The sequence below is a fragment of the Pipistrellus hanaki genome, assembly GCF_964339955.1.
Source record: "Pipistrellus hanaki genome assembly, chromosome: 14".
NCBI classification, from domain to species: Eukaryota; Metazoa; Chordata; class Mammalia; order Chiroptera; family Vespertilionidae; genus Pipistrellus; species Pipistrellus hanaki.
Genome location: NC_140516.1, coordinates 44,004,978 through 44,028,771, shown reverse-complemented (window position 1 = coordinate 44,028,771; position 23,794 = coordinate 44,004,978). Strand labels below are relative to the sequence as shown.

Here is a 23,794-nt window from a genome sequence, read left to right as displayed (position 1 = left end):
AAACTGTCTTACTTGGGAAAGTCGAAAGTAAGCAACGTAAGAGTTAATGTTTTGACCCAGCCAAGAGGAATTTAAAATGAAACCAGAAATATTTACCTGGGTCACAGAAAGGAATATACATTTTTCCTTGAGTCCCCAGCACCTGAAGTAGCAAGTTCTAATAATGGGCTTCTAAAGGCATGCAGTTTTTCACATATGTACTTCAAAGAATTTCTTCCACTCAAACAGCACAAAGATAAAATATTTTTGAGGCACAGGAAGAGCACAAGAACAAGTATATGCTGAGGCCTTGTGTATGACCAAGATGGTACACTTCATATATAGAAGCAGTGAAAGCTGTTAAAGTGCTACTTAAAAAGGATAGTCTAATTATTACACACGCAACTCGACTGCACTGCTAAATATGGTTGTCTTTATTTTCTTTTTCTTTGCCCAGCCCTATCTAAACAAAATAAAACTACAGGACTGAAATTAACAACCCATTAAAATCAGCAATAAGTTATGAAAATCATAAAGCTTTTTTAAAAGTAATTATGGGTAGTTAAATTATTTAAAGTATACAAAGTTCAAAGAGCCAGGGGTAGTAAGGAGGTCTCCGAGAAGGCTTCCTGGGGTAAGGGGGAGGCAAGGCCAGGGAGAAAAGGGGAATTTGAAGGACAAAGGGAACACATGACATCAAAGTGCAGGCTAGGAATTTCACTTAAAATAACATTTCTGAAAATATTGGTAAGAGCAACAATAGCACCTGCACAGTGGGACTGTGAGGAAGGAGAGAGTCTGCCTGTAGGAAAACGGAAGCAAATCTTTACATTAAAATGAGACAAGTCCAGAACTTAACTATGTTAACTATGATAGTGCGTCCACTATAGATATCAGATGGATAAAAGCTGGTAATGATTCTAAAAGAAAAGAAAAACAGCATTGACCTTTTTCCTACCTAGCCCAGACCTCATTCACTTTGTGCACTATAAAGAGTGAGGCATTTTATCATTATCAAATGCTGCATCAAAATAGATGATTTTTTTCCCCCCACATGTTTTTCCACTATAAAAGACATCTATGTTTTTATGGACAAGCTTTAAAAAGATGTCATTTTGGTTTTTAACACATACAAACAGTTATCAAAATCTGAAATAAAAATGCTGCTGTGGCTCAGACCTTGGCCTGCTAATCTGCGTGCACAATTCTTCTGGCCCACGCAGACACAGAGGCACGTGGAGCTTCTTCCTTCTGGCCCCTCAGTCCAAACTCAGGCCCTGTGTGGGAGAGGCTGTCACGCATGAACTGCCCCAGGGTGGCTAACGAGCTGGCGGCTGGGTGCCCTAGTGCTAACAATGCAGGGTAAGGTTGGCTTGCTTAGCATGGAATCCAACAGATGGCTGAGCTGCATGATGATCCCTTTCAAAAGGCTTCATGGGAGTCTCTCCTTTTGCAGAGCATGAAATGAAAGTGTGCGTTCTTTTTTTTAAATTAAAGAATTGATCATCCACAGGCTTCATGATAAGCTAGCCCAGGCTAAGTTTTAATAGCTGTGTAGCTATTCAAGATTAATGCCTGATTATCTTGTCTTGCCATTATTATAGATCTGGTTTTGTGTTTAGGACCATAAAGCTCAGGAAGGGTTCAGAATACCATCCTTACATGTGTCTACACTATGAGCAAAACTAGGAAAGAAAAAAAAGATGGAATTTCCAATGTCCTTTCAAATAAACTAAATCAAGAAAATTTCACACAAGTTTTCTGCTGCCATTAGAAATTGTGATTTTTCAAAAGTGAATATTAATGAATATTTGTTCTGCTGGGGAGGCTCTGCCCCACTTTTTGCTAAGTATTTACTTAAATAAAGGTCTTCTGACCCTTTTGTTCAAGTATGGTTTTGTTTAGGTTACTTTTAAAGGAGACTGCATCATGAACCCAATTTAAGAGATTGTTCGGATTGAATTGGCCCAGTGAGTATTTTGCCCTGCACTGTTATGTCATGCTGGGTTCTAGGAAGTGAACGAAAGTTTGACACTGGCACTGGAGTAACCCTCGTCACTCCCAATACTCTGCAGGCTGCTGTGGTCATCAATGTCACTGATGCTGGTGGTACTGATATTGTCCACTTCTCCATGGGAGAACTCTGTGCTTTCAACATCCACTTCAATCTCCTCTGCCAAAGGGGAAAAAGAGAACGTTAGTAATCTAGTTTACGGGCACTTTAAAAAAACCAACAGAGGAAAAGTGATTACTTTTTATAGTATAAAATAATTGCTAAACAAGTTTATTATGAGTGATGTCTAGAGAACAGAAGGAACCAAAGGTGAAGAGACATGGATATATTTTACAAAAGGGAATGTCTGGTATACAGTGGTGGTCTCAATTTAGGCAGCAAGTTTACTAAAGCCTTTGACGCCAGTCTGTCTGGACCTCCCACCAAAAGCACTTGGCCTATTTGGGAATTAGTGCTTAATATTAAAAGATCCCAACCCCAAATGGTTTAACAACATCTGTTTTGCATTAAACTAGAAACTAATTCTCAGTCTGTTTATTAATCAGAGTTGCTTTAAGGGGGGTGGAGGGCAGGAGAGCATAAACTTAATATAGACAAACTAGAAAATTTATCCACGCAGGCCTTTGGTAGTATCATTCTACCAACAGTGCTTCAGACTTCAAAGATTCATCATAAAGATATTTTACTATTCAGTAACCAAAATAAGCCTGTCATTATAAAGCAGACTATGGGATTTGTCTTCCAATTTAATTTTCTTGCGTTAAATATAGCTTGAAATGAAAGTCTGATGCTTAAAGTTTCTGGATTATAGTGAGTTCTATAAGTAAAGATTATAGTAAAGGCATATCAGTGGTGGTATTTAACTTCAAAAATCAAATTTGATGGGAAAAAGTCTAAATACATTATTACCCAGCTGCTGGTAGATATCTCAATTGTTAAGTACTACGTAAAAAGCAATACACATTTTAAAAAATAAAAGGCAGTTGAAAAACTGTTTTCTCCCATAATAGCTAGAATGAACCCAAGGTTCTTCAGTGCTCTTAAACTCAAAGCCTAATGTTTCACATTTGGCACTGACTTGAAGGGTTCACACTGATCACAATTGCTTCAGGAAAAGTGGATTCTTGCTGAGCCCAAGAAGACAAGAGTAAGTTAGTTCAAAGAGTATAATTTTCAAAAGGGCTTGTTGCTTCAAAAGTTTTAGAGATCTGTTTTTAAAATGCAGGCAGCTGTCCAAACAAGCTGTCCAAATAATCCTATGAATTCATAACTATTTGTTTCATACCCACAACGCTTCACAGGCTATTTAGTGCTTCCTAGTATCACAGAACATGCATTCAACCTCCAATTGGGAAATAAAATGAAGACACCCTATCTAACAAAGCATGCTGAACTCAAAGTAAAATGAGACATGCTCTAGCCAAATGGAATAGAGATTGTTACTAAAAGTTACTGGGAAAGAGGGCTGTCAGATAAGAACAAGAATAATATAGATCAGGCCAACTAATATACTGGGGGTACTAAAAAATGATAACTATGATGATGAAGATACAACCTCTAACATTTGGAAGTGGGTAGGTACAAGGAGGAGATAACATCAGGAAGTTAAAGCATGAAGACCTGACAGATCACAGTGCATAAGCACTAGGAAAAAAAAAAGACTAGGACCAAGGTCTGCCTCCTAATTCAAGAGTATTTCTGCTAAACCTCACGGTCACTCATAAATGTAGCATGTCCTAGAGGTTCTTGCTGTTGCCCCTAGTAAATTTGAGTGCCACATAAGAAGACTTTTACATAAGAAAAACAACAAACCTAAGGACTCCTAGTGTGTGTTAAAAGGGATTAAAAAAAAACAAAAACAGTTTAAAAAGCTCCTACAGAATATAGGAAATTTGAGTATTAAAAAGAAAAATGACTACAATGGACTTGAACACATTCAATACATGAAAACATGAGTTCATAACATAATAAATAAAAAAAATAGCAAAACAAAAAGCCCTATTACCTCTGGATGTTACCAAGGCACCAACTTATTCAGAAAATTGATATAAAACAAAAACATCCCATTTTCCCTATATGGACTTTATTTCAGAGTAACCATAAACTAAAGGAAATGTTCTTCTTTATAGAAGGAAAAATTTAAACATCAGAAGAATGATTGGAAAATCAATATTTTGCAACATCCAATGAAATCAGGGCAATAATGACTGCTACAACTATTAAGTGAAAGACTGAAACATTCACATAAAAGTATCAAGATGACAATATCTGAACCCACTAACCAATGCTTTCACTAGAGTGAGACAACTGGACAAAATATTGATGCATCAAGAAGTGCACGGCACCACCTATGAAGTATTCTTGCCTCAAAAAAAAAAAAAAGGAACCTGAATTAATCAACCCCACTAGATGTACCTACTAGGTTACAGGAAATAAGAGGTACTGTTAAGTGACCCCATGAAGACAATCATCCAAATAAAAAATGTGGGAAATCTATTAAAAAAACGGCCCATCCAGTTTCTATAATAAATAAATGGTACTGGGGGGAAAAAGTGGGGAAGGGAAATTTTTATAGATGAAAAGTATCTTAAAAGGCACAAACAAATGCTATGTGGACTTTGGATTCTAATTCAAACATACCAAAGGTAAAATGCCATTTTTGAGAAATATCTATCATGGCATTGAATAAGAGCATCTGGTTTTATTAATTTTATGGGATATTATAATAATATAATCTTATTTTTTAAAGTCCCATTTAAAAAAAAAATACACACTGAAGTATTTACAGAAAACATGATAATGTCCTCTGGGATTGATTTCAAACATTCAACAGAAAATGGTGAGGGTGAGAGTGCGGGTGACAGTGGGAAAACAGATGAAACGAAAATGACAGAATGTTGACAGCTGTTCAGACTGGATGTTAGGTGCATGAGAGTTCATTACTCTATTTTACTTTTATATATGTTTGAAATTTTCCGTAATAAAAAGTCAAAACAAGAGACCTTGCAAAAATTTGTTTAGCAACCTCAAGAATCTCATGAGCTCAATTTTCCCAAATGTAAATGTGCCATGAGTTCTGATGTAGTAAGAGCTACGGATAAGGAGATCAGTAAAATTCAAATAATTTCTTTTTGGTTGATTTTTTTCTTCTTAAATTCTGCCAGAGACAAATGTTCTGGGATAGATGGAAAGAGAAATGATGTATATGGCATTTTAAAATACAGGTATAAAAGTTACTATCACTAGTAATAAGACATATCAACATCATGTATCTTCTTGATACAATAAATTGAGAAAGTAGTGCTCACTTTGGCAGCACAAATACTAAAATTGGAGAAAGCATACTACCACTTCTCTGATATTTCTTCCCCCAAATGTACAACTTCGATCTATTAATAGAAACACGTGAGAAAACTCAAATTGAGCAGCACTGTATAAAATAACGAGCCCATATTTTTCAGAAGTGCCATGCTCATTAAAGAAATACTGAAGAACTATGTAATGCAATGTAGAATCCTGCATTGGACCCTGTATCAAACCAAGAACATTAGTAGGAAAACCGGTAAAATTTGAATAAGGCCTATAGATTAACATTATTGCATGAATGTTAATTTCCTGGTGTTGATAACTGCATTATGGTTATATAAAGATGTTAACGTTAGGGAAACCTAAGTAAAGGGTATATGAGGACTCTGTAATTTTCTACAGAAAACGTTTCTCTAAGTCTAAAACTGTTTCAAAGTAGAAAATTTAAAAATACATATATGATCAAGAAAGAAGTTCTGTAGTTCACATGGGCATTACTAGACAATGTTGTGATTGCCTAAAATCTATTATAGAATATTACAATGTTGGCCAAAGAGTAAAAGGCAAAGGCAGTGCCTCCCAACCTATGTTCCCTAAATGCAGGTGCAGGGGTTCTTAGTGTTTCACTTACCTCGCTCTGAGTCAGAGCGATCTGAAGAAATCGTTGATCCGATGCTGTCCATTCGTATTCGTTCCATCTCCTGAGGACCCTGCAGCTGTTCCAGTCGCCGCTTTAAAAATCTCTGTTCTCTTTCCAAGTTTTCTAGCTGGTGCTGGCTCTTCCTTTCAGCTTCTTCAAGTTTCTAAAATGATATTTAACTTTGTGTATAATCCAGTACAAACATTAAAACTGATTTTGACCTAACATCTCAAAAGATTTCTTTGTTAGACATGAATGAATATACTACGAATACGTGTGTGTGTGTGTGTGTGTGTGTGTGTGTTAAAACACATAAGTACATCAAAAATTGTTTTTTCATTTCTCTTTTCTTTTTTTTGGAGGGGGGGTGTATAATGCATGCCACATTTACTAGAACAGTATGCAATTCTCAAAGTCTGTAAAGTTATCTCCACGAAAGAGAAACTGGCTCTGCAGTGTAGTTTGATGGAAAAATACTGAGAGACAGAGTCAAATGAAGTCATCTCCACCAGAGGGCACAACTGCCTTCTTTCTGAATATCACCAGACTTATTATTTTCCTGTTCCCAGCTCCTCCAACGGCCATGCTGTCAAAACAATTATTTTAATCAGGTTATGTTGCTTCTTCCCATCAGATTAGCTGATAGAATTTTAGATTTCTCTGGATTCAGTTATTAAGGAGGGCATGGTGAGCTAGTTGGTGTGTATGAAATAGGAATCACTGCTTCTAATAAAACCAGGACCAAGAGAATCATGTGCAAATATGAAAGGAAAGATTCTCACCTTGATGTGTGCTTTGGCTTTGTTGAGCAAACCAAGTGTTGTGTGCCTGGTGCAGTCTGGTCCTAGTGGAATCAGAACTTTTAAGCGTTCTAAACATAGGCGCAGATGAGCTCGTCTGAGAAAGACAGAAAAGTCAAATAAGCACAGTCTGAATATTCTACTAGAAACATTCTAAAAGCTATTTTTAGACAAATAATAATTTGTACATTATTCACTCTATAACCATGTTACACCCCTATTCCCTATCTGCAAGTGCAGATATGCCTACTGATTTTCAACCTGCCATTTCTATTGTACTCTACAGCAACTGGCCACTTCAGATTATTATCCCCAATGGTAATCTCTGTCAGAGATTATTTCATTTTAGCCTGTCCCATAAACTATCTCAACTGTATTAATGTAATGTGGAAAGCATACTAGGGCAACTGTATTTGATTCTGAATAGCTAAAACTGAAGGCTAAAATAGGGATTTTCAGCTAGGGTAACCAAGGACGCATTAAAATGCTCACAGATTTCCATATCCTCCCTTCCACTTTACACACACACACACACACACACACACACACACACACAGCTGACCTACAGTGTTATATATTATGAATCATTGAACCATATAAAATTTCTGATATTCAACCATTTCTCAATTATAAAAACAACTTCATATGATCCAGAACAATAGAAACAGCAAAATCCCGTGACCAGCAAGGAAAGGGTTAGGCAAAAATATATGGCTCTGTGGTCAACTCTAATCACTGAAACTACAACCTATAAAACAGTTCCTTGCTTCCTAATATCTAAGCATACCGGCTCATTGGCTGTTTTTTAAAGATAATCCTTTTTAAAGTATGTTTTTATTGATTTTTTTTTGAGAGAGAGGAATGGAGAGGGATAGAGATATAGAAACATTGATGAGAGAACATCATCCATCAGCTGCCTCCTGCATGCTCCCTACTGAGGATCAAGCCCACAACCTGGGCATGTGCCGTGACTGGGAATCAAACCGGCAACCTCTTGGTTCCTAGATCGATGCTTAACTGCTGAGCCACGCTGGCTAGGCACTCATTAGTTTTTCATTTTATTTCTGTCTCTCTCCCTCTTCTTTTACTACCCACCTGCAATTTTCTACATACGGGAAAAAGCCAGGTGAAAAATTCTTTACTAAAAGTCATTTGCATTTTTTAATCCACCTATCCCATGAGGGCAAATTACAGGAAATTTCTCCTGGAAATGCTAGCAACCAACCTTATGGATTTACCTTCCCTGTACCCTAAAGGAACTATGATCACCATGATGAGAGTTCTGGACACATATTTCCACACTAAAATAATACTAGTCCACATCTTTCGTCCTGTGTTACATAAGGCATAATGTAATTCAGCAGTTAATCATATATCTGGAAAGAAAATTCACAAATGTGTTCATGGTTTATCCCTATTCCTTAAAGAGCTATAATTGAACAACTGTCTCAACTGTATCAGGAACAAAACACATCTTCCATTTTCTCCTCAAAGAAGGCCAAAAATGGTTTTATTAGCATACTCACCAAGCTATGCTTTATCTGTCTTAATACACATGAAATAATCATCAAGTGAAATTCCAAATGCTAGCAAATCCGTAAGAGGGGTAGGCAAGCAAGGATGATTAAAGGTAGTAAGGTCAGAGACTTGGCTGATGAATTGTTAAGAACCTTCCAATACCCACTAGCTCAGCTAAGAAAGTCTGTTAGTATTTCCATTCCAAATCTCTCTCCTGAGTTCAATAACTCAAATCTAATAAATTAGTTCCAGGCTGAAGCCTGGCATACCTGATGTGGATAAGATACTTCCCCCACCCCAAATCAATGGATTCCCCTTAATGTGATTTAATAATTAAAAAGTCACTCTCTCCCCAAATCACAGAGCCTTTAATAAAGTTTTCATTTTTAACTGGAAAACCTCATCGGCGAGGTCTTTTACATGATCACAGAGTGCTCTTGCTGAGCAGACTAAAAACAAAACAAAATCCACAGTAAAAAAAAAAAAAAAAAAAAAAAAGCTTTAAACTCTTCATTAGTATCATTATAGCACAGGCCTAACAACTGCACACATGATATGACGTTGGAGAGACTGGTGGTTCTTTTACTCATAACTAGAGGCTCCCAACAGGGAGCTCTGAATGAATCATGTAAATAAGTCTGCAAAGAAACTAACCAGTAAAGTTAACAATTATGTTGCCATAAGAATAACTTGCCAATTTTGTTTAAATTCCTTTAAACAAGAAATTCACTGTATATATAGGAAATACCATAGAAATTCAGTGTACATATTGGAAAAATAACTTCAGAATGATTCTTTACGTCAAAAGGAAAAATTGGGTGGGTCAATGTTCTATTTTATGGGACATAAAAGTCGTATTAAAATCTGGACAGAAATCAACTACTATAATATTAATATGTTTATGTTTTCTACCTCTTTTTAAATTATTCAGTTGTATCTTACATGACTTTTGTATAATCAGCAATAATCTGGATACTTATTTGGGTGGAAGATGTAAAAAAAAAAAAAAAAAAAAAAAAAGAAATGTAAACTTTTAAGAGTGTAAAATCTAGACTACAGAACAAAATATATTGCTTTGTTTCATTTGGTTCATAACAAGGTAAGTCATACAGATAGCAAGGGCAACAGAAACTGAATAAAAGGAGAGACTGTAATTGGAGAAGGTAGACTTATAAAAGGTTGAAACTTGACTTTGGACTTTAGGGATATTGAATTTGTCTATGAAAAAGCAGGGATTTTCAAGAGAATTAAAAGAGTAAAGGAAATAATTTATATATTGAGATCAAATTGAATCCTAAAATTAAAAATACCTTAGTTTTTTTCATTCAAAGAAAAAAACTGAAGTAGAATTCTATTTTAAAAAAAGTATAAGCCAAGTTCAGTCTGGCAATCTACAATAGTGCAGTCACATCAGGAGATGGACAAGCCAAGGGAGTCAAGGTGTAAGTACTGCCTAAATGAACAGGGAAGGCACACTGTCCTCTCAAATATTTGTTATTAGCCACTACTGACCATTCCTTCAGTCAAAAACATAATTACAAGTGCACTCTGAGATTCAGCTTACATCAAGAAAACATGTCCTGAGATATCATGTCTCATCAAGGCCAATGGTATCATTTTAAAATATATATATATATTTTGCCGAGACCGGTTTGGCTCAATGGATAGAGCGTCGGCTTGGGGACTGAAGGGTCCCGGGTTCGATTCCGGTCAAGGGCATGTACCTTGGTTGTGGGCATATCCCCAGTAGGGGGAGTGCAAGAGGCAGCTGATCGGTGACTCTCTCTCATCGATGTTTCTAACTCTCTCTCTCCCTTCCTCTCTGTACAAAATCAATAAAAATATATTTAAAAAAAAAAAAATATATATATATATATATATATATTATATATGTATTATTGATTTTGTACAGAGAGGAAGAGAGAGGATAGAGAAATAGAAACATGGATGAGAGAGAAACATCGATCAGCTGCCTCTTGCACACCCCCTACTGGGGATGTGCCCGCAACCAAGGTACATTCCCTTGACCGGAATAGAACCCGGGACCCTTTAGTCCACATGCCGACTCTCTATCCACTGAGCCAAACTGGTCAGGGCGCGGTATCATTTTCTATGTTTCATAAATACAGTTCTCCAAAATAGATAATGGTGTAAAGGATGAGAGGCGAATCGTGTCCTCTCTCTCCTGTGGGAAGAAATGTATCTGTGGGAGCCAAATGCCATTTCTTAGTTTTCGTATTTGTAACAATCAGGCGTTTGGAGAGTAGAATGACAAAGGGTAAACAGCAGCTACAGGACAGCAGCCAACCAAGGGGGGGCCACACTTTTCAATACTGCACACAGTTGTCCACATGTGCCTGCTGCAATGCCACGTTTAGGTGCACACTTCTGAGAGCGATGGACACCTTGTGACTGTAAACTGCCTGGCACAATTCTTCCTCCCTTACAATGGTGCTGGGCTCCGCTCCACCCTTTCTCCCACAGTCTCCCTGCTGGTAACCAGATTGCAAGCTTAACCACCAACGACCTAGAAAGGCATATCTTTTGATGCCATCTGGTCCTTTCTTTTCTTGCCTTCATTCTCATGTGACTGGTGGCTCAGGAACCTCCTGTGTGTGCCTGACAAATCATGGGCTGTATGATACTGGAGGAAGAAAAGAGGACAAGAGACAGAAGAAAAAAAAAAAAAAAAAAAAAAAAAAAAAAAAAAAAAAAAGCTTGGTTTGATTTGAAAATCCTTACGCATGGAGAAAAAAAATTGCAAGTATCATAAAGATGATGTTTTTCACGTCCCCAGGGAGTGGAAGAGCTGACAGACAACAAGGATTCTTAACAGGTACAATCCTGCACCTTTAATCAAAGTAGGGTAAGAAGGCTGGGGAAAGTTAAGGCTTTTGTGCTGACTGTACTGATGAACACTAGACTAGCAACCAATAGAAAAAAAAACCCCGACAGTGTAAAATCTATGAAACTAGACTTGATCAAAACTGAGGGGGGAAAAAATTTAGCTCCCTGGTTAGCATTTACTTAACTTCTCCCAACACATGGAGGGCATAACAAAAATTAAATTAGGAAAGATTTTAGTTTCGTAGTTTTTATTATGCTATCCATGTGTTGTGGAAAGTTAAAGTAAATGCTAACCAGGGAGCACAGTTAGGATTAGACACTGCAGCAGGAAGTGCCCTATGAGAAAACTGAAGTTCCCTTGCTGAGAGGGAGGGGGTAAGACAACGGAGAGACATAAAAGTACTTTTATTTTCAAAGATGCTTTGAGGTCTATTTTAAAATGACATTTAAAAGCGGGTTTTACCCAGGGGAAGGGCAATTCTCAGTGCCTAACCCTGTTAGACAGAAGGTCCTATCAAAATTTACCCACACCTTCGAAAAGGGCAAGCCCCTTGTGGGGAAAGGAACAATCAGAGTCTGTCTGGCTCTTATTTTGGTAGATTGGGATCATTTTTCTCTGAAGGAACCAATTGCTGCATTTGATTTCAAGCCTTGTAAACTCTACTGCAAAACTGAAATATCACAGAATGCGAGGGGAAATGGTTTTGCTATTGAATGGCCCCTCCTAGTTAGCTGTGATATTTTGAAGCATAGGTAGGTACCAACCGCAAGAAGCAAACAGTGTTGAAGGAGAAGAAAGAATTCCCTTTCAGGAAAAGATTGCAAATTACCATCCGATGATGTTTTTTTTCAAGTCGCCTCTGGAAACTCTAATCCCTCTGCCCAACAATAAGAAATTTAACGAGACTGCCCAGCCTCACAAACCATCCACTGGCTGATGCCCTTGAAGGCACGGTCTTTCGTTGGAACTTCTCTTTCATCCCTCCACTACGGGATACCAAGACTTTGCCAAGTAACTAAATAAAAATGGAAAACAAATCAAGTGATAGGGACAGTACTTGCATTTTCCTCTCTGCTGAGCGTTACGCAATGGGCTTTGAGTTCTCCCTCGAGCCACATTCTCCAAAGCTGCAGTGGCTTGTGGCCAGGTTTCCCAACTTGCTACACACTTTTTTGCACATGACATCAGCTAAATGCTTATCCTACACATTTTATATCCCAACATTTCTCTAAAGTTTAGTGTGTTGAGAATCTTATGAAAAGTCTCCTAAACTTCAAAACAACTGCCTGCTTCCTTTTCTTATGAAAAAAAAAAAAAAATGACATTAAAAATGGATCCAGATAGCAAGCACACTCATGCTGCTCATGAATTTTATTTACAAAAACAAATATGATCATATTCTACAATGCAGCTTATTTTGTTTGTGAACTAAGAGAGTTTGGACAAGCGGTCCCCATAAAATGGCATGTGGTAATTATGTTTCACTTGTAATGTATATATTTTCTCCTTTGCAAAACATAAACTATTAACTCCCAGGTATTAACTTGGTAAGTGGCATTTCCCTAGAGTTAGACCTGATTGTGGCATTATGGGGCTTGATGACAACAAAATAAAAACTCAGGAGACTACCTGGGACCCTCTTCTCAGTTTTCAAAAACAGATGCTTTCATTAATATTCCTCTTAATTCAACTGGTATCTTGTAAAATAACCAGAGAGGAATATCAACAAGTGTTATAATGAAGTTTCAAATTATATAAATTATATATATACATATATGTGTGTATATATACATATATATGTGTGTGTGTGTGTGTGTGTGTGTGTGTATATATATATATATATATATATATATATATAACTTATTTCATAGTCACATTGTCCACCTAAGCACTAAAAGGACTCATTTATATACAGATAAATAAAATCAGAAAAGCTGAGATATATGTTACTCATTCTTGGGAGACTTTTAAAAATCACCTTCTGCTAATAAAATCTAAGTAGTTCTTAAGTAGGGAGCCAGACAGTATTTAAAGCCAGAAAGTTAAATATAGTGTGCCTTCCAAAAGTCATAGTTTTCCTCAAATATTTTGAAGAAAGTCACTATTTTATATAGAATCAAGCACAGACAATGCAAAGGATACTTTTAAGATGAACTACGTTCAAACTACTAGAGCACATTACTGTAGATCCCTATGCCAGTTCTGGATCTCAGAACCTCATTTCCGAGTCATGGCTGAGATTATGTCTTTCAAAGGTTTACAGAGGAAGAGTGGAGAAGAAACGGGAGGTGGGGAGGAGAGAGGAGAAATTGTGAGCACTCAAATTAATGACAAAACAGTGACATATTCTTTCTCAAACTACACAGATCCCATGGAGGCTGACATTTAGTTAGTCTTTCCTTCTCAGATATATGAGGAAGATGAAGTGGCCACTCAGAGGCAATAACAATGATCATCAGTAAACAATGAACTCCACCCTGATATGTCACTGAACTGGATGTAAAGATTTTTAAAAGATGCCAGTGGTAATCTTTATCCGTTTGAAGATGCTATAATTTACTCTTCTGTCTCCTATCTTTCCAGCTCCACTTCCCATCACTTTTTGAAAACCTCTTCCACAAACGAAATGTGCTTTCATATTTACTGATTTCTCTACCTGGAATGCCTTTCTCTCCACTGTCCAACTAGTGGGCATCTAACCTGTTTGTCAGCCCACAGTCCAACTATTGTTTGTCCCATGAGGCCTTCCTTGCCATACTCCTTTCTCAGGTAATTAATAATTGATTTTCATACCAATTACATATTTTAATTATCTTCTAGGCAAGACTGAATCCATTCTTTTAGTTATTTCAGGTCTTCAAATACCAACAGAAAATCGTACACATATGGATGAGGACAGTGGGGGGAGGTAAGGGCAGAGGGTGGGGTGGGGATAGGATAGAGGGTAGTTATGGGTAGGGGGGAAGGAGAAACAATTGTAATAATCTGAACAATAAAGATTTATTAAATTTTAAGAAAAACCAACAGAAAGACTGGCCCACTGTGGGGAGGGGGTATGTAACAATTCCCAGTGGATTTATCTAGGACTCTCTAGCTCACCAAAGTTGAGGTAACAATACTGAGGCCTCTAAAGACTATAATCAGGCCAACATTCATTAGAGATCTGCTTATGGGTGCCAGAATTCTACACTGGGTTGTTTTGTGTGCAGCTGAGGTCACCACCAAAGATGACTACATGCAGAGTAACCAACAATCTCAACTTAACTCTTGATTAGAGTCGACATCTCTTATTTTATTTTTAAATTTTATTTTATTTTTCTCCGGCACCTTTTATCCTCTCTATGCCCTTTACCACTTCCACCCAAAAATTGCTCAATTGACGTCCACCCCCACAAACCACACTGTTGTACATGTGCACAAGTTCTTTTTTTTTTTTTTTTGCCCAGTTTCTCCCCACTCCCAACTCTCTAACTATGAATCTCGACATCTCTTTTAATAATGAAGCATAGAGTTAAGATTTGCAGACACTACAACAGAGTGACTACCAAAGGATTTACAGTGATGAGGACTAGGACAACAATGTCAAAGGAAATTCAAAAATAAAAATTTTTTAATTCAATTTTTGGGCACCAATTTCGACTTTTAGACTTTATTACCTACAGGCTTCCTAGTAAATAGAAAACATAACTGATATAAGTTTGGTCTCTGTTCCATCTGTTATTCAATAAATAAAAAGTGATTTTTAAAAAAGTATAATAATACTAAGGCAATTACTAAGAAGAAAATAGAAAAGAAACGGCTAAGAAAACTCATGTATGAAAGGGGAAAGTCTAAACAGAAGTACTCCACAATGCCCAGGGGCGGAGGGAGGGGGAATTAAATGAATAGTTTTTATGCCATCTGGTAATATGAGAAATTAGTGTTTGCACAGTTTTACACGATCCCAGGATGGCTGATCAGATGAAGGCTACTACATAATACAGAACACATACACAAATGAATTTTTTTTCACTGTCGTGCTTTCATCTCTAAGACTTGGCTTTTGACAGCCTCAATTGAAGAAAGAAAAAAAAATTTTTTTTTTTTAATCTGGTTCCAAAGGCCTATATTCTTCACTGAAACTCCCACAAGGAACCCAATCTCCAAAGTAATTTAACAAAAATTGCTCACTGGACGTCCATTCTGAGCTAAATTTATATTCCATGCATACATCTCATCCGCTCTGTGTTGATGAGGATTTGTGTGTGTGTGGTTTTAAAAACAACAACAACAAACACACACACACACACACACACACAAACACAAAAATGTATTCATTCACCATATTTCTTCTTTGGTCACACAAAAACTTTCTGTATTCGAAGTTCCAAAGTCTGGGAAATAGGGCTACATCACTGGGGAACACAGTGGCAATTTGTTCTAAATACAAAATAGCTTATTTTCCTTTGGCAACCCTCCAGGGGCTTGGGTGGAGGGAAAGGATACTCTTCTCGAAAGAGATCAGGAGAGATCATGCTCTGAACCTGGCCTACTGTCAAAACCTAGCTGTGGGTGGAAGAGACATTTTAAAAAATTAGTTACCTTTTGCATCAACTTGGAAACTGATTAGAGGCTTTTTTTTTTTTCTTTTTCTTTTTTTCTTTTCATTATTAACTGTTTTTCTAATCTCCAGCCTTTTGTTGGTGTTCATCCCTCTTCTGGCAGCCCCCATTGGCTGATTTAATGGTTCCAAGGGCTGAGGAGTGCTGCTCTCCAAAAGAAAAAGCATTCTCACAGGGACTGGGAAGGCAATCAGCCATCTCAACAGTAGCTACTTGTTAATTTTCTATTTGAAACGCAGTGATGTCAATAGTATTGTCCCCTACCAGCCACCATGGGGTAAGGTACATTTTGAAATCAAAACAGACTTCCTTACGTGCTGGCAGGTCCCATCTGAGACACAGCGATAATGTTCTGTTAAGACACTGCCCTAGTTTCATATGCAAAACGCACACGTAACAAGCATTAGTCTGCTCATCTCTAAAAGCCTAACTCTCACATGCCCGTTCTACCCCACGGCCCAGTGAAGTTATTTTGTCATATCAAATTATTGTCCAGAATGGCAGAGAGAAATGAAGAACTATTGCAACCGATCCCTCGCAAAACGGGGAACCTACACAGCACAAACAGCACACTCAAAGAATGCTTTGTAATGGGGATGTTCATGTAGAGGCATAAAATGAAAACAGCACAATGCCTTTAAAAAAAAAAAAAATGGCCCTGCTAATAAGATGATTAGCATAATAGTTCACTTTGAGGGGCGTGTATCTACTTAAAAGGAAAGGCACATTTTATTAAGTGCAACAGGAACACTCTGGCCTAAGAATGAATGCATCCCTGGAAAAGGGATATTCACAATGTATACTGAGTATGAGCAACCTGAAATAAGGAACTAAATGATTAAAAGTGGTGACCATGCTTACCACTGGCAGACGGCAATGGTTTGGAGTTGCTGGATATCTGCCAGTTCAGTCAAGCCAGCCAAGGGATTATTCTGAAAGTCCCATTTTAGCACCATTTCCCCAGAATTAAAATGCAAGGAGTTCTGTTTATTTATTTATTTTGTTTTTGTTTTTTGGGGAGAGGGTAAATTTGGGGGCAGAAAAGGGTAACAAAGAGCAATTGTTGGCCCATCTGTAATTAACCCATTGGGCATTTGGAACCTCTGGAAAAAAATAAGATCCATAGAATTTTAAACATCATGGTTCTGACAATGACAGATAATTAATGTTTTTGGGATAGCTTTTTTATTTCAGAGTTACTTAACTCTTCTGATCTTTCTCTTTCATATTAACTGTATCACACTTTTCCTCTGACCACAAAGGCCCAACAGAAGAGTAGTTCCTGAGAGTTACTTTTGGAGGCAGCGTCACACAACACCTGGCATCAATCCTGAGCATGCTCTCCTCTGATAAAGCAAAAAAAAAAAAATTCCAGTATTGTATTTGGACACTGACAGATGAGCATTTTTAGGCGGGTAGAAAGTGAACATGCCTTAAGAACTACTTTACTTTTTAAAACCCTTCAGAAAAGGAAAAGGTATTCAATGGAGGAACAACAACTACAATAGTCTCATAAAAGGCAAACTCTTTCCAGTAAAAAACTGGATTCAAATTATAACTGGGTTGCACCACTATTTTTTATTTTACTTGTTTCTATTTATATTGCCTAAATTTTAGTTTGATTCTCCTCTGGATCAGTCCAGGAAAAAAAAATTAAGTGAGAGAAGAATCAGAGGTCTAATACATATTTTGTGTAATTCCAGCCTCAACTCCATACCATTACTAGAGGCCCAACGCATGAAATTCGTGCATGCATAGGGTCCCGAGGCCTGGCCAGTGATCAGGGATGATCTATGGGACAACCAGCAGTGTGATTAAGGGCCCTTCCCCCCCCCCCCCCCCCCCCCGCCCCACTCCCACCTCTGCTGACACCTGCCTTGGCTGGCCTGGGGCCTGCGGGCTGGGGGCAGCTCCTGCATTGAGAGTTTGCCCCCTGGTGGTCAGTGCATGTCATAGTGACCTATCATTCCACAAGTAGTTTCGCCACCTGATCAATTTGCATATTAGGCTTTTATTATATAGGATAGTGTTCTGTCCAAGAAGGACTGTTATACAAGTGCTATTACACTTTGATTCCAGGAGAACGACCCTGAAAAATCTATATTGTCGTGTGGTTTTTGAGAAGAAGGAAAAGCTAGGATTAGGGGACATGTTACCACAGCCAATCAAAATCCTGGCTGCTTATCAGGGCAAGTTGTAAGGCTCTCTCACCTAAGTCTATTCCAACAACAAGAACACAAAGATGGGCACTCCAACCAAAAAGAAGGTGGTTGAGTTTGGAGGATAAATTTGCCCAACTTGGTTACATTTCCTTTCAGATATTAGAGATGGTATAGTCCTAAAACATCTTCCAGGATTACTAACACCTCTAATCTCAGGAACAAAATATGAAGGACCCTTTAAAAATAAGACCCCATTGTAATAATATGAACAATAAAGATTTTTTTAAAAATAAATAATTAATAAAAAATAAAAATAAGACCCCAAATCCAGTCAGTATTTTTTTTTTTTTAAGCACACTAATATCCGGAACATTCAAGACAGCAAATATAGTTCCTATTTCCTTGTCACCTGACCCAATCCATGCAGCAGTAAATTCTGACTGCTTAAGGGAGTTCTCAGAGCCCAGGATCACCAGATTTCTCTTTAGGAAAACCTCCTCCATTACAAAAAATAGCAGTCTTGCAAAGTTGTTAGGCTCTATCTAATTTGTGTTATGTTTACAAATGTTTTAACTGCAAAGATGAAATTTCCAATTGAAAAAGAACGTTATGTAGAAGAGATTGGATTTTTTTTTTTTATAGTTATGCCAAATACAAGCTGTTCTATAATTTGTGAATCAGGCTGAAATAAAGTGAATCAAGATAGGAAAAAAACCATACAGATGCTATAATCCTAGAGAAAAAAAAAATGCCATAACTGGTCATACCAATGATTCAAATACCAGAGTATGTTTTTTGTCAGTGACACCCACAGATGGGTCTGGGAAACTATGATGGTTGTCCTCCAGGACAATACATATATATCACAAAAATACTAGTGGCCTGGTGCACAAAATCCATGTACATTAAAAGGGGATTATATAGAGGAAATATTTTAATATTGCTATTTGCCCTTTCTCTAAATATAATAGAAGTGTCAAAGATGAAAGAAAATTAGTAAAATGTATATGAAAATCTCCCTCCTGTCAGAGACTGGGGTGCACTGCAGGACCCAGAGTCAAGTCTCTGCCCCACCCACGTGTGCCTTGAAATTGCACGAGACCCAGACCTGGCCAGTCCCATCCCAGCCAAGCCCCGCAAGGCGGGGGGCACATCCTCAGGTCTCTGGGCCCAGCCTCAGGCCCCCTTGCCCTGGTACCAGGGCAGGGAGGGAGGCCTCGGGTCTCCCAGCCAGGCCTCAGGTCCTTTGGCCCAGGCTCGAGGGCATGACAACCATTTGCATATTAGCCATTTATATAGGATACCCCCAACATATTTTGTAATATTTTATCATAAGTAAAAGTGCAAAGGGTGGGGAAGAGGACAGAGTTCGAGAGGGGGTCAAGTTGCACTTTAAAGGGAATAGTAAAACTGTTGCTAAAAGATAAATAATTCTTAACTATTGTTTATTCCTAACCACTGTCTGTTGCACCTGTACTAGCATCTAACCCCTCTGTACAAAAACACTCAAAGCTCTATAAAAAATGTTGAGAAGCCCAGTGGTGTGCTCAGTGGTTGAGTGTCAACCTGTGAACTAGGAAGTCAGTCATAGTTCTAATCCTAGTCAGGGAACCTGCCAGGGTTGTGGGCTCAATCCCTATTGTGGGGTGTGCAGGAGGCAGCCAAATCAATGATTCTCTCTCACCATTGATGTTTCTATCTCTCTCTCCCTCTCCCTTCCTCTCTGAAATAAAAATATATATTTTTTTAAAATGGAGAAATCTCTAATCAAGCTTCACTTCTTTAGAAAAATAAGGCCATTTTGCAAACTGAGGCTGCGAAGTGCAAGCACATGCTTGAGCTCCGCTTTGTTATGTCTAAACCAAGAAATCCTAGATATATGTAGAATATAGTTCTTTATATTGTTTCCAGGAAGTTTCTCCATTGAGGACTACCAACTGAAAAAAATATATTTTAAAATTAAAACACTAAACCAGAAAATGCCCTAACGCTAATGTTTAAAAATCCATTTTTTAAATTTCATTCAAATAAATATTACTAAACTAAGCATTATTGACTATAATTTTAAAATAAAAAGTAACTTTACTGTAGCAAATTCTTAAACATTTAGAAAATGACTGGCAAATGCCCATTATCTTTATCACAGGTAAATTAATCTATTTATCTATCTGCATGAAAATAAAATCCATGATCTCAAGAACAATGAAAAACTAATCACAAATATCTTTTCTTCTAAGCACAGCAGATCAAAATGTGTTAAACATATTTTCCCCTTTTTATTGAATTTATTGGGGGTAATAGTAGTTAACGAAATTATACAGGTTTCAGGTTGCACAACCTCACCACACATCATCTGTACACGGTATTGTATGCTCACACCCCGTCAAGTCTCTATTCATCACCATTTATCCTCCTGACACCCTCCTCCACCTTCCTGAAGCCCCCTTCTCCCTGGCAATCACCACACTGTTGTCAGTGACTATGAGATTTTTTTTTCTCAGTCTCATAATTTTAAAAAATTTCTAATAAAATGCTCAATAGAGCAAGAATATGTTTTAATACACCATATTTGAAATACATTAAAGGAGTCACAGATAATTTCCTATTTAATAAATTATTATCTCTATTTTAATTACTCCACAGCTTTCAAAAGAGCTAAATTCATAACTGCTTTTTTTTAAACAAAGATAGATTACATTATATATATATATATATATATATATATATATATATATATATATATTCATACATGTACACATACTCATTTTTAAATTCTGGCATAATAAAAATGCCTCTGGATGAATACCTGTGAGCACCAATTAGCCATTTCAATACAATCTCTTTGGCTAGAAGCATTCATGGAAATTCCCAGCATTCTATGATGTTTTCCTAAAGCTATTGATTCTAAACCAAGAGAGATGTAAGCTTTCCAAAAGAGAATAAATCTTCCTAAGGCTCCACCCAAGAGCAATCTTCAGCTGATTATGGAAACTTCCATGAAATAATCTGTTTTAATAATGTCAAAGTAAACAGCTATCAAAATAAGCCAAGTTATCAAAAAATCAAAAGCAAAACAGGATGAACACAACTGCAGATAAAAATCACAGGTAAGAGTCCCTATGTCAAAAAGCACACTGAAATTTAATAAGATGCTAATATCAAGTAATAGGGATATGCAGACAAAACCAGATGACAACACGTAAAGGGCAAAACCTGTATAAATTCCAAACAGTTTGAGGCAATGCCTTCACAATTAAAAAGGATGTCACAGCTTTTATGGTACCGTATTTATAGTAAACTTTTAAGTATTAATTGAGTTCCTTGGTCTGCTGTATAAATTCGAATACAGAAAGAAATGTACTTTCGTTTGTATAACCAGCACACTCAAAAGGCTTTTTCCTGTGGTACAACTTTAGTAGGATCCCATTATGAAGCACAATCACCACATATTTCCTAAGTGGGTCATATTACCTAGAATATCCTATGGGGACAAACTGTTCTGAAGCAGGAGTGGAGAACAAAACTATTTTCCTTGGAAACGGAAGATATTTGCAGGATAGCAAATATCTCACTATGAGCTTTCCTAAAATATTTTCTATCTTGAAGTGTCAGGTCTCACACACACACACACACACACACACACACACACACACACACAATAAAACAGAGCTATTTATTTGATGTGGCATTTAACTTCTTTCTCTCAATCTAACACAAGGTGCATAGCCTACTACAAATACCAAACTAACAAAAACGTTAATTATTAATTCATTAAGCACCTGTTATGTGCAAGACACCGTATCAGATACAAAGACGAACAAATTACAGTCCCTCCCCTCACAGAAACTATAATAATGAAACTGGACAACTGAACAACCTTCTGAAAGTCATTCTGGATGAAGCTGTGGCGGTGGAGGCCAAAGCAGAAGTGGTTAGGAGCAATCAGGCAGGCAGGCGAGCAGTTAGGGGCAATCAGGCAGGCAGAGTGGTTAGGGGCAATCAGGCAGGCAGGCAGAGAGGTTAGGGGCAATGAGGTAGGCAGGCAAGCAGTTAGGGGCGATCAGGCAGACAGGCAGGTGAGGTTAGGAGCCAGTGGTCCTGGATTGGGAGAGGGATGTCTGACTGACAGTTTAGGCTCGATCCCGGGGCCTAAACCAGCAGTTGGACATCCCCCAAGGTGTCCTGGGTTGTGAGAGGGTGCAGGTCAGGCTGAGGTACCCTCCTCCCTCACCTTCCATGCACTGGGCCTCTATCGATAGTATCCTATCTAATAAAGAGGGAATATACTAATTGACCCTCTCATTGTTACAAAAGATGGTGGTGCCCACAGCCAATAAGGAGGGAATATGCTAACTTGACTGCCCGCCCTCAAAAATGGTGGTACCCACAGCCAATAAGGAGGGAATATGCTAATTGACTGCCCCGCCCTCAAAGATGGCGGTGTCCACAGCCACAAGATGGCAGCGCCCAGTCCCCTCAGCCCCCCAGCTGCCCAGGGCCAGCCCAAGGTGCAGGCAAGCCTTGGATGGCAGCTGCCCAGCTGTCCAGGGCCAGCCCGAAGTGCAGGCAAGCCTTGGATGGCAGCTGCCCAGCCACCAAGGGCCGCCCGAGGCTTGCACTGCCAGCAGTGGCAGCAACAGAGGTGTGATGGGGGCATCACCTTCCTGATTGCCGGGTCACCTTCCACCTCAGAGGGCTCCCGGACTATGAGAGGGGGTAGGCCGGGCTGAGGGACCCTCCTCCAGTGCATGAATTTTCATTCACCGGCTTCTAGTTCATAAAATAAGGATACTAGACTAGGTGACTTTCTGAGATCCTTTCTAGCTTTATTGTCTATGAAAATATATGGGTAGGATTGCCCATACATTATTGCCTTTTAAAAAACTTTTTAAAGTGACACATTCTTACTATAAAAAACTCTAGCAATAAAATCAACATGATAGTTTCTCCTTGACTCTTGCTTCCTTTCCCATAGAAAGTTTATCAGTTTGACATGGATCTTTCCAGAACTTTTCCAATATATTTACATATATGAATGTGACATATTTTTTTTTAACATAAATGAGATCATACTGGAAATACTATTTTGCAATTGGCTTTTTTCACTTAATATGTCTTGGAAATCTCTCCGCATATACACATAAAGGTCTCTCTCATTCTTTTCATCTGCTCCAAATTTATGGATGTAATATTTATTCAGCCATTCCCCTATTGGTAGGAATTCAGATTACTTCTAATTTTTGGTTATTATAAACACTTTTGTTATTCTTGTTCAAAAGGAGAGTGGGGAGGGAGGGGTTAAGGAATTTGAACCAAAAGTATAAAGATAGAAAATATAGGGGGAGATGAATTTGAACAAGGAGTCTATATTTTCAGCAAAAGAGAAAATAGGAGTCGATAATATAGAGAAATATCTTTAGACCAGGAGCTAGGAGATGTGGGTTCAAAAACCAGATCTGAGTGGGACTGAGTACTTAAGAACTCAGCGTTTTCTCAGACTAGAAGAGATCTTAATGATCATTCCAGTCTACCACCTAATTTTAGAGAAAATGAAGCCGAATCCTTAAACTAGAATGTGATACTGATAATGCTAGCTTTGTGTTTTTGCCTCACACCCTATTGAAGGGATTTTTGAAAAAAGGAGGGGGGTATATCTGTAGTACTTTCAACAATAAAGGTAATTTTTAAAAAAAAGTTTGAACAGTCTCTGTAATGAACATTATAGGAAAACAATAAGCAGAAGGCCTAAGATAGAAGTACCCAGAGAGGAACTGAAGGCCCGGGTCAGCAAGGGCAAGCTGGGTAAGCTCAGTGCCAATGCTGACAGAAGTCTGCAGCAGTATGGGCTGCAGGGCGGGATGAGGAAGTGGGAGCTGCTGGGCACGCTCACAAGCACTTCCAGGTCCGGCCAGAGACTGCACACACA

General features: G+C 38.0%; 1 protein-coding gene across 2 annotated transcripts in view; it reads right to left on the bottom strand.

Annotated features, from left to right (window-relative positions):
* Positions 1 to 390: 390 nt before the first annotated feature.
* The window catches only part of MXI1 (MAX interactor 1, dimerization protein), a 68,242-nt gene continuing 44,838 nt past the window's right edge, over positions 391 to 23,794 (bottom strand). For both annotated transcript variants that reach the window (XM_084903399.1, XM_084903398.1), the window contains exons 4-6: positions 6,722 to 6,836; positions 5,931 to 6,102; positions 391 to 2,152 (exon numbers count right to left, since the gene is read on the bottom strand). In XM_084903399.1, the coding sequence (XP_084759525.1) occupies positions 1,989 to 2,152; positions 5,931 to 6,102; positions 6,722 to 6,836 (451 nt within the window). In that variant the 3' untranslated portion in view covers positions 391 to 1,988. The remainder of the gene's footprint in view (positions 2,153 to 5,930; positions 6,103 to 6,721; positions 6,837 to 23,794) is intronic.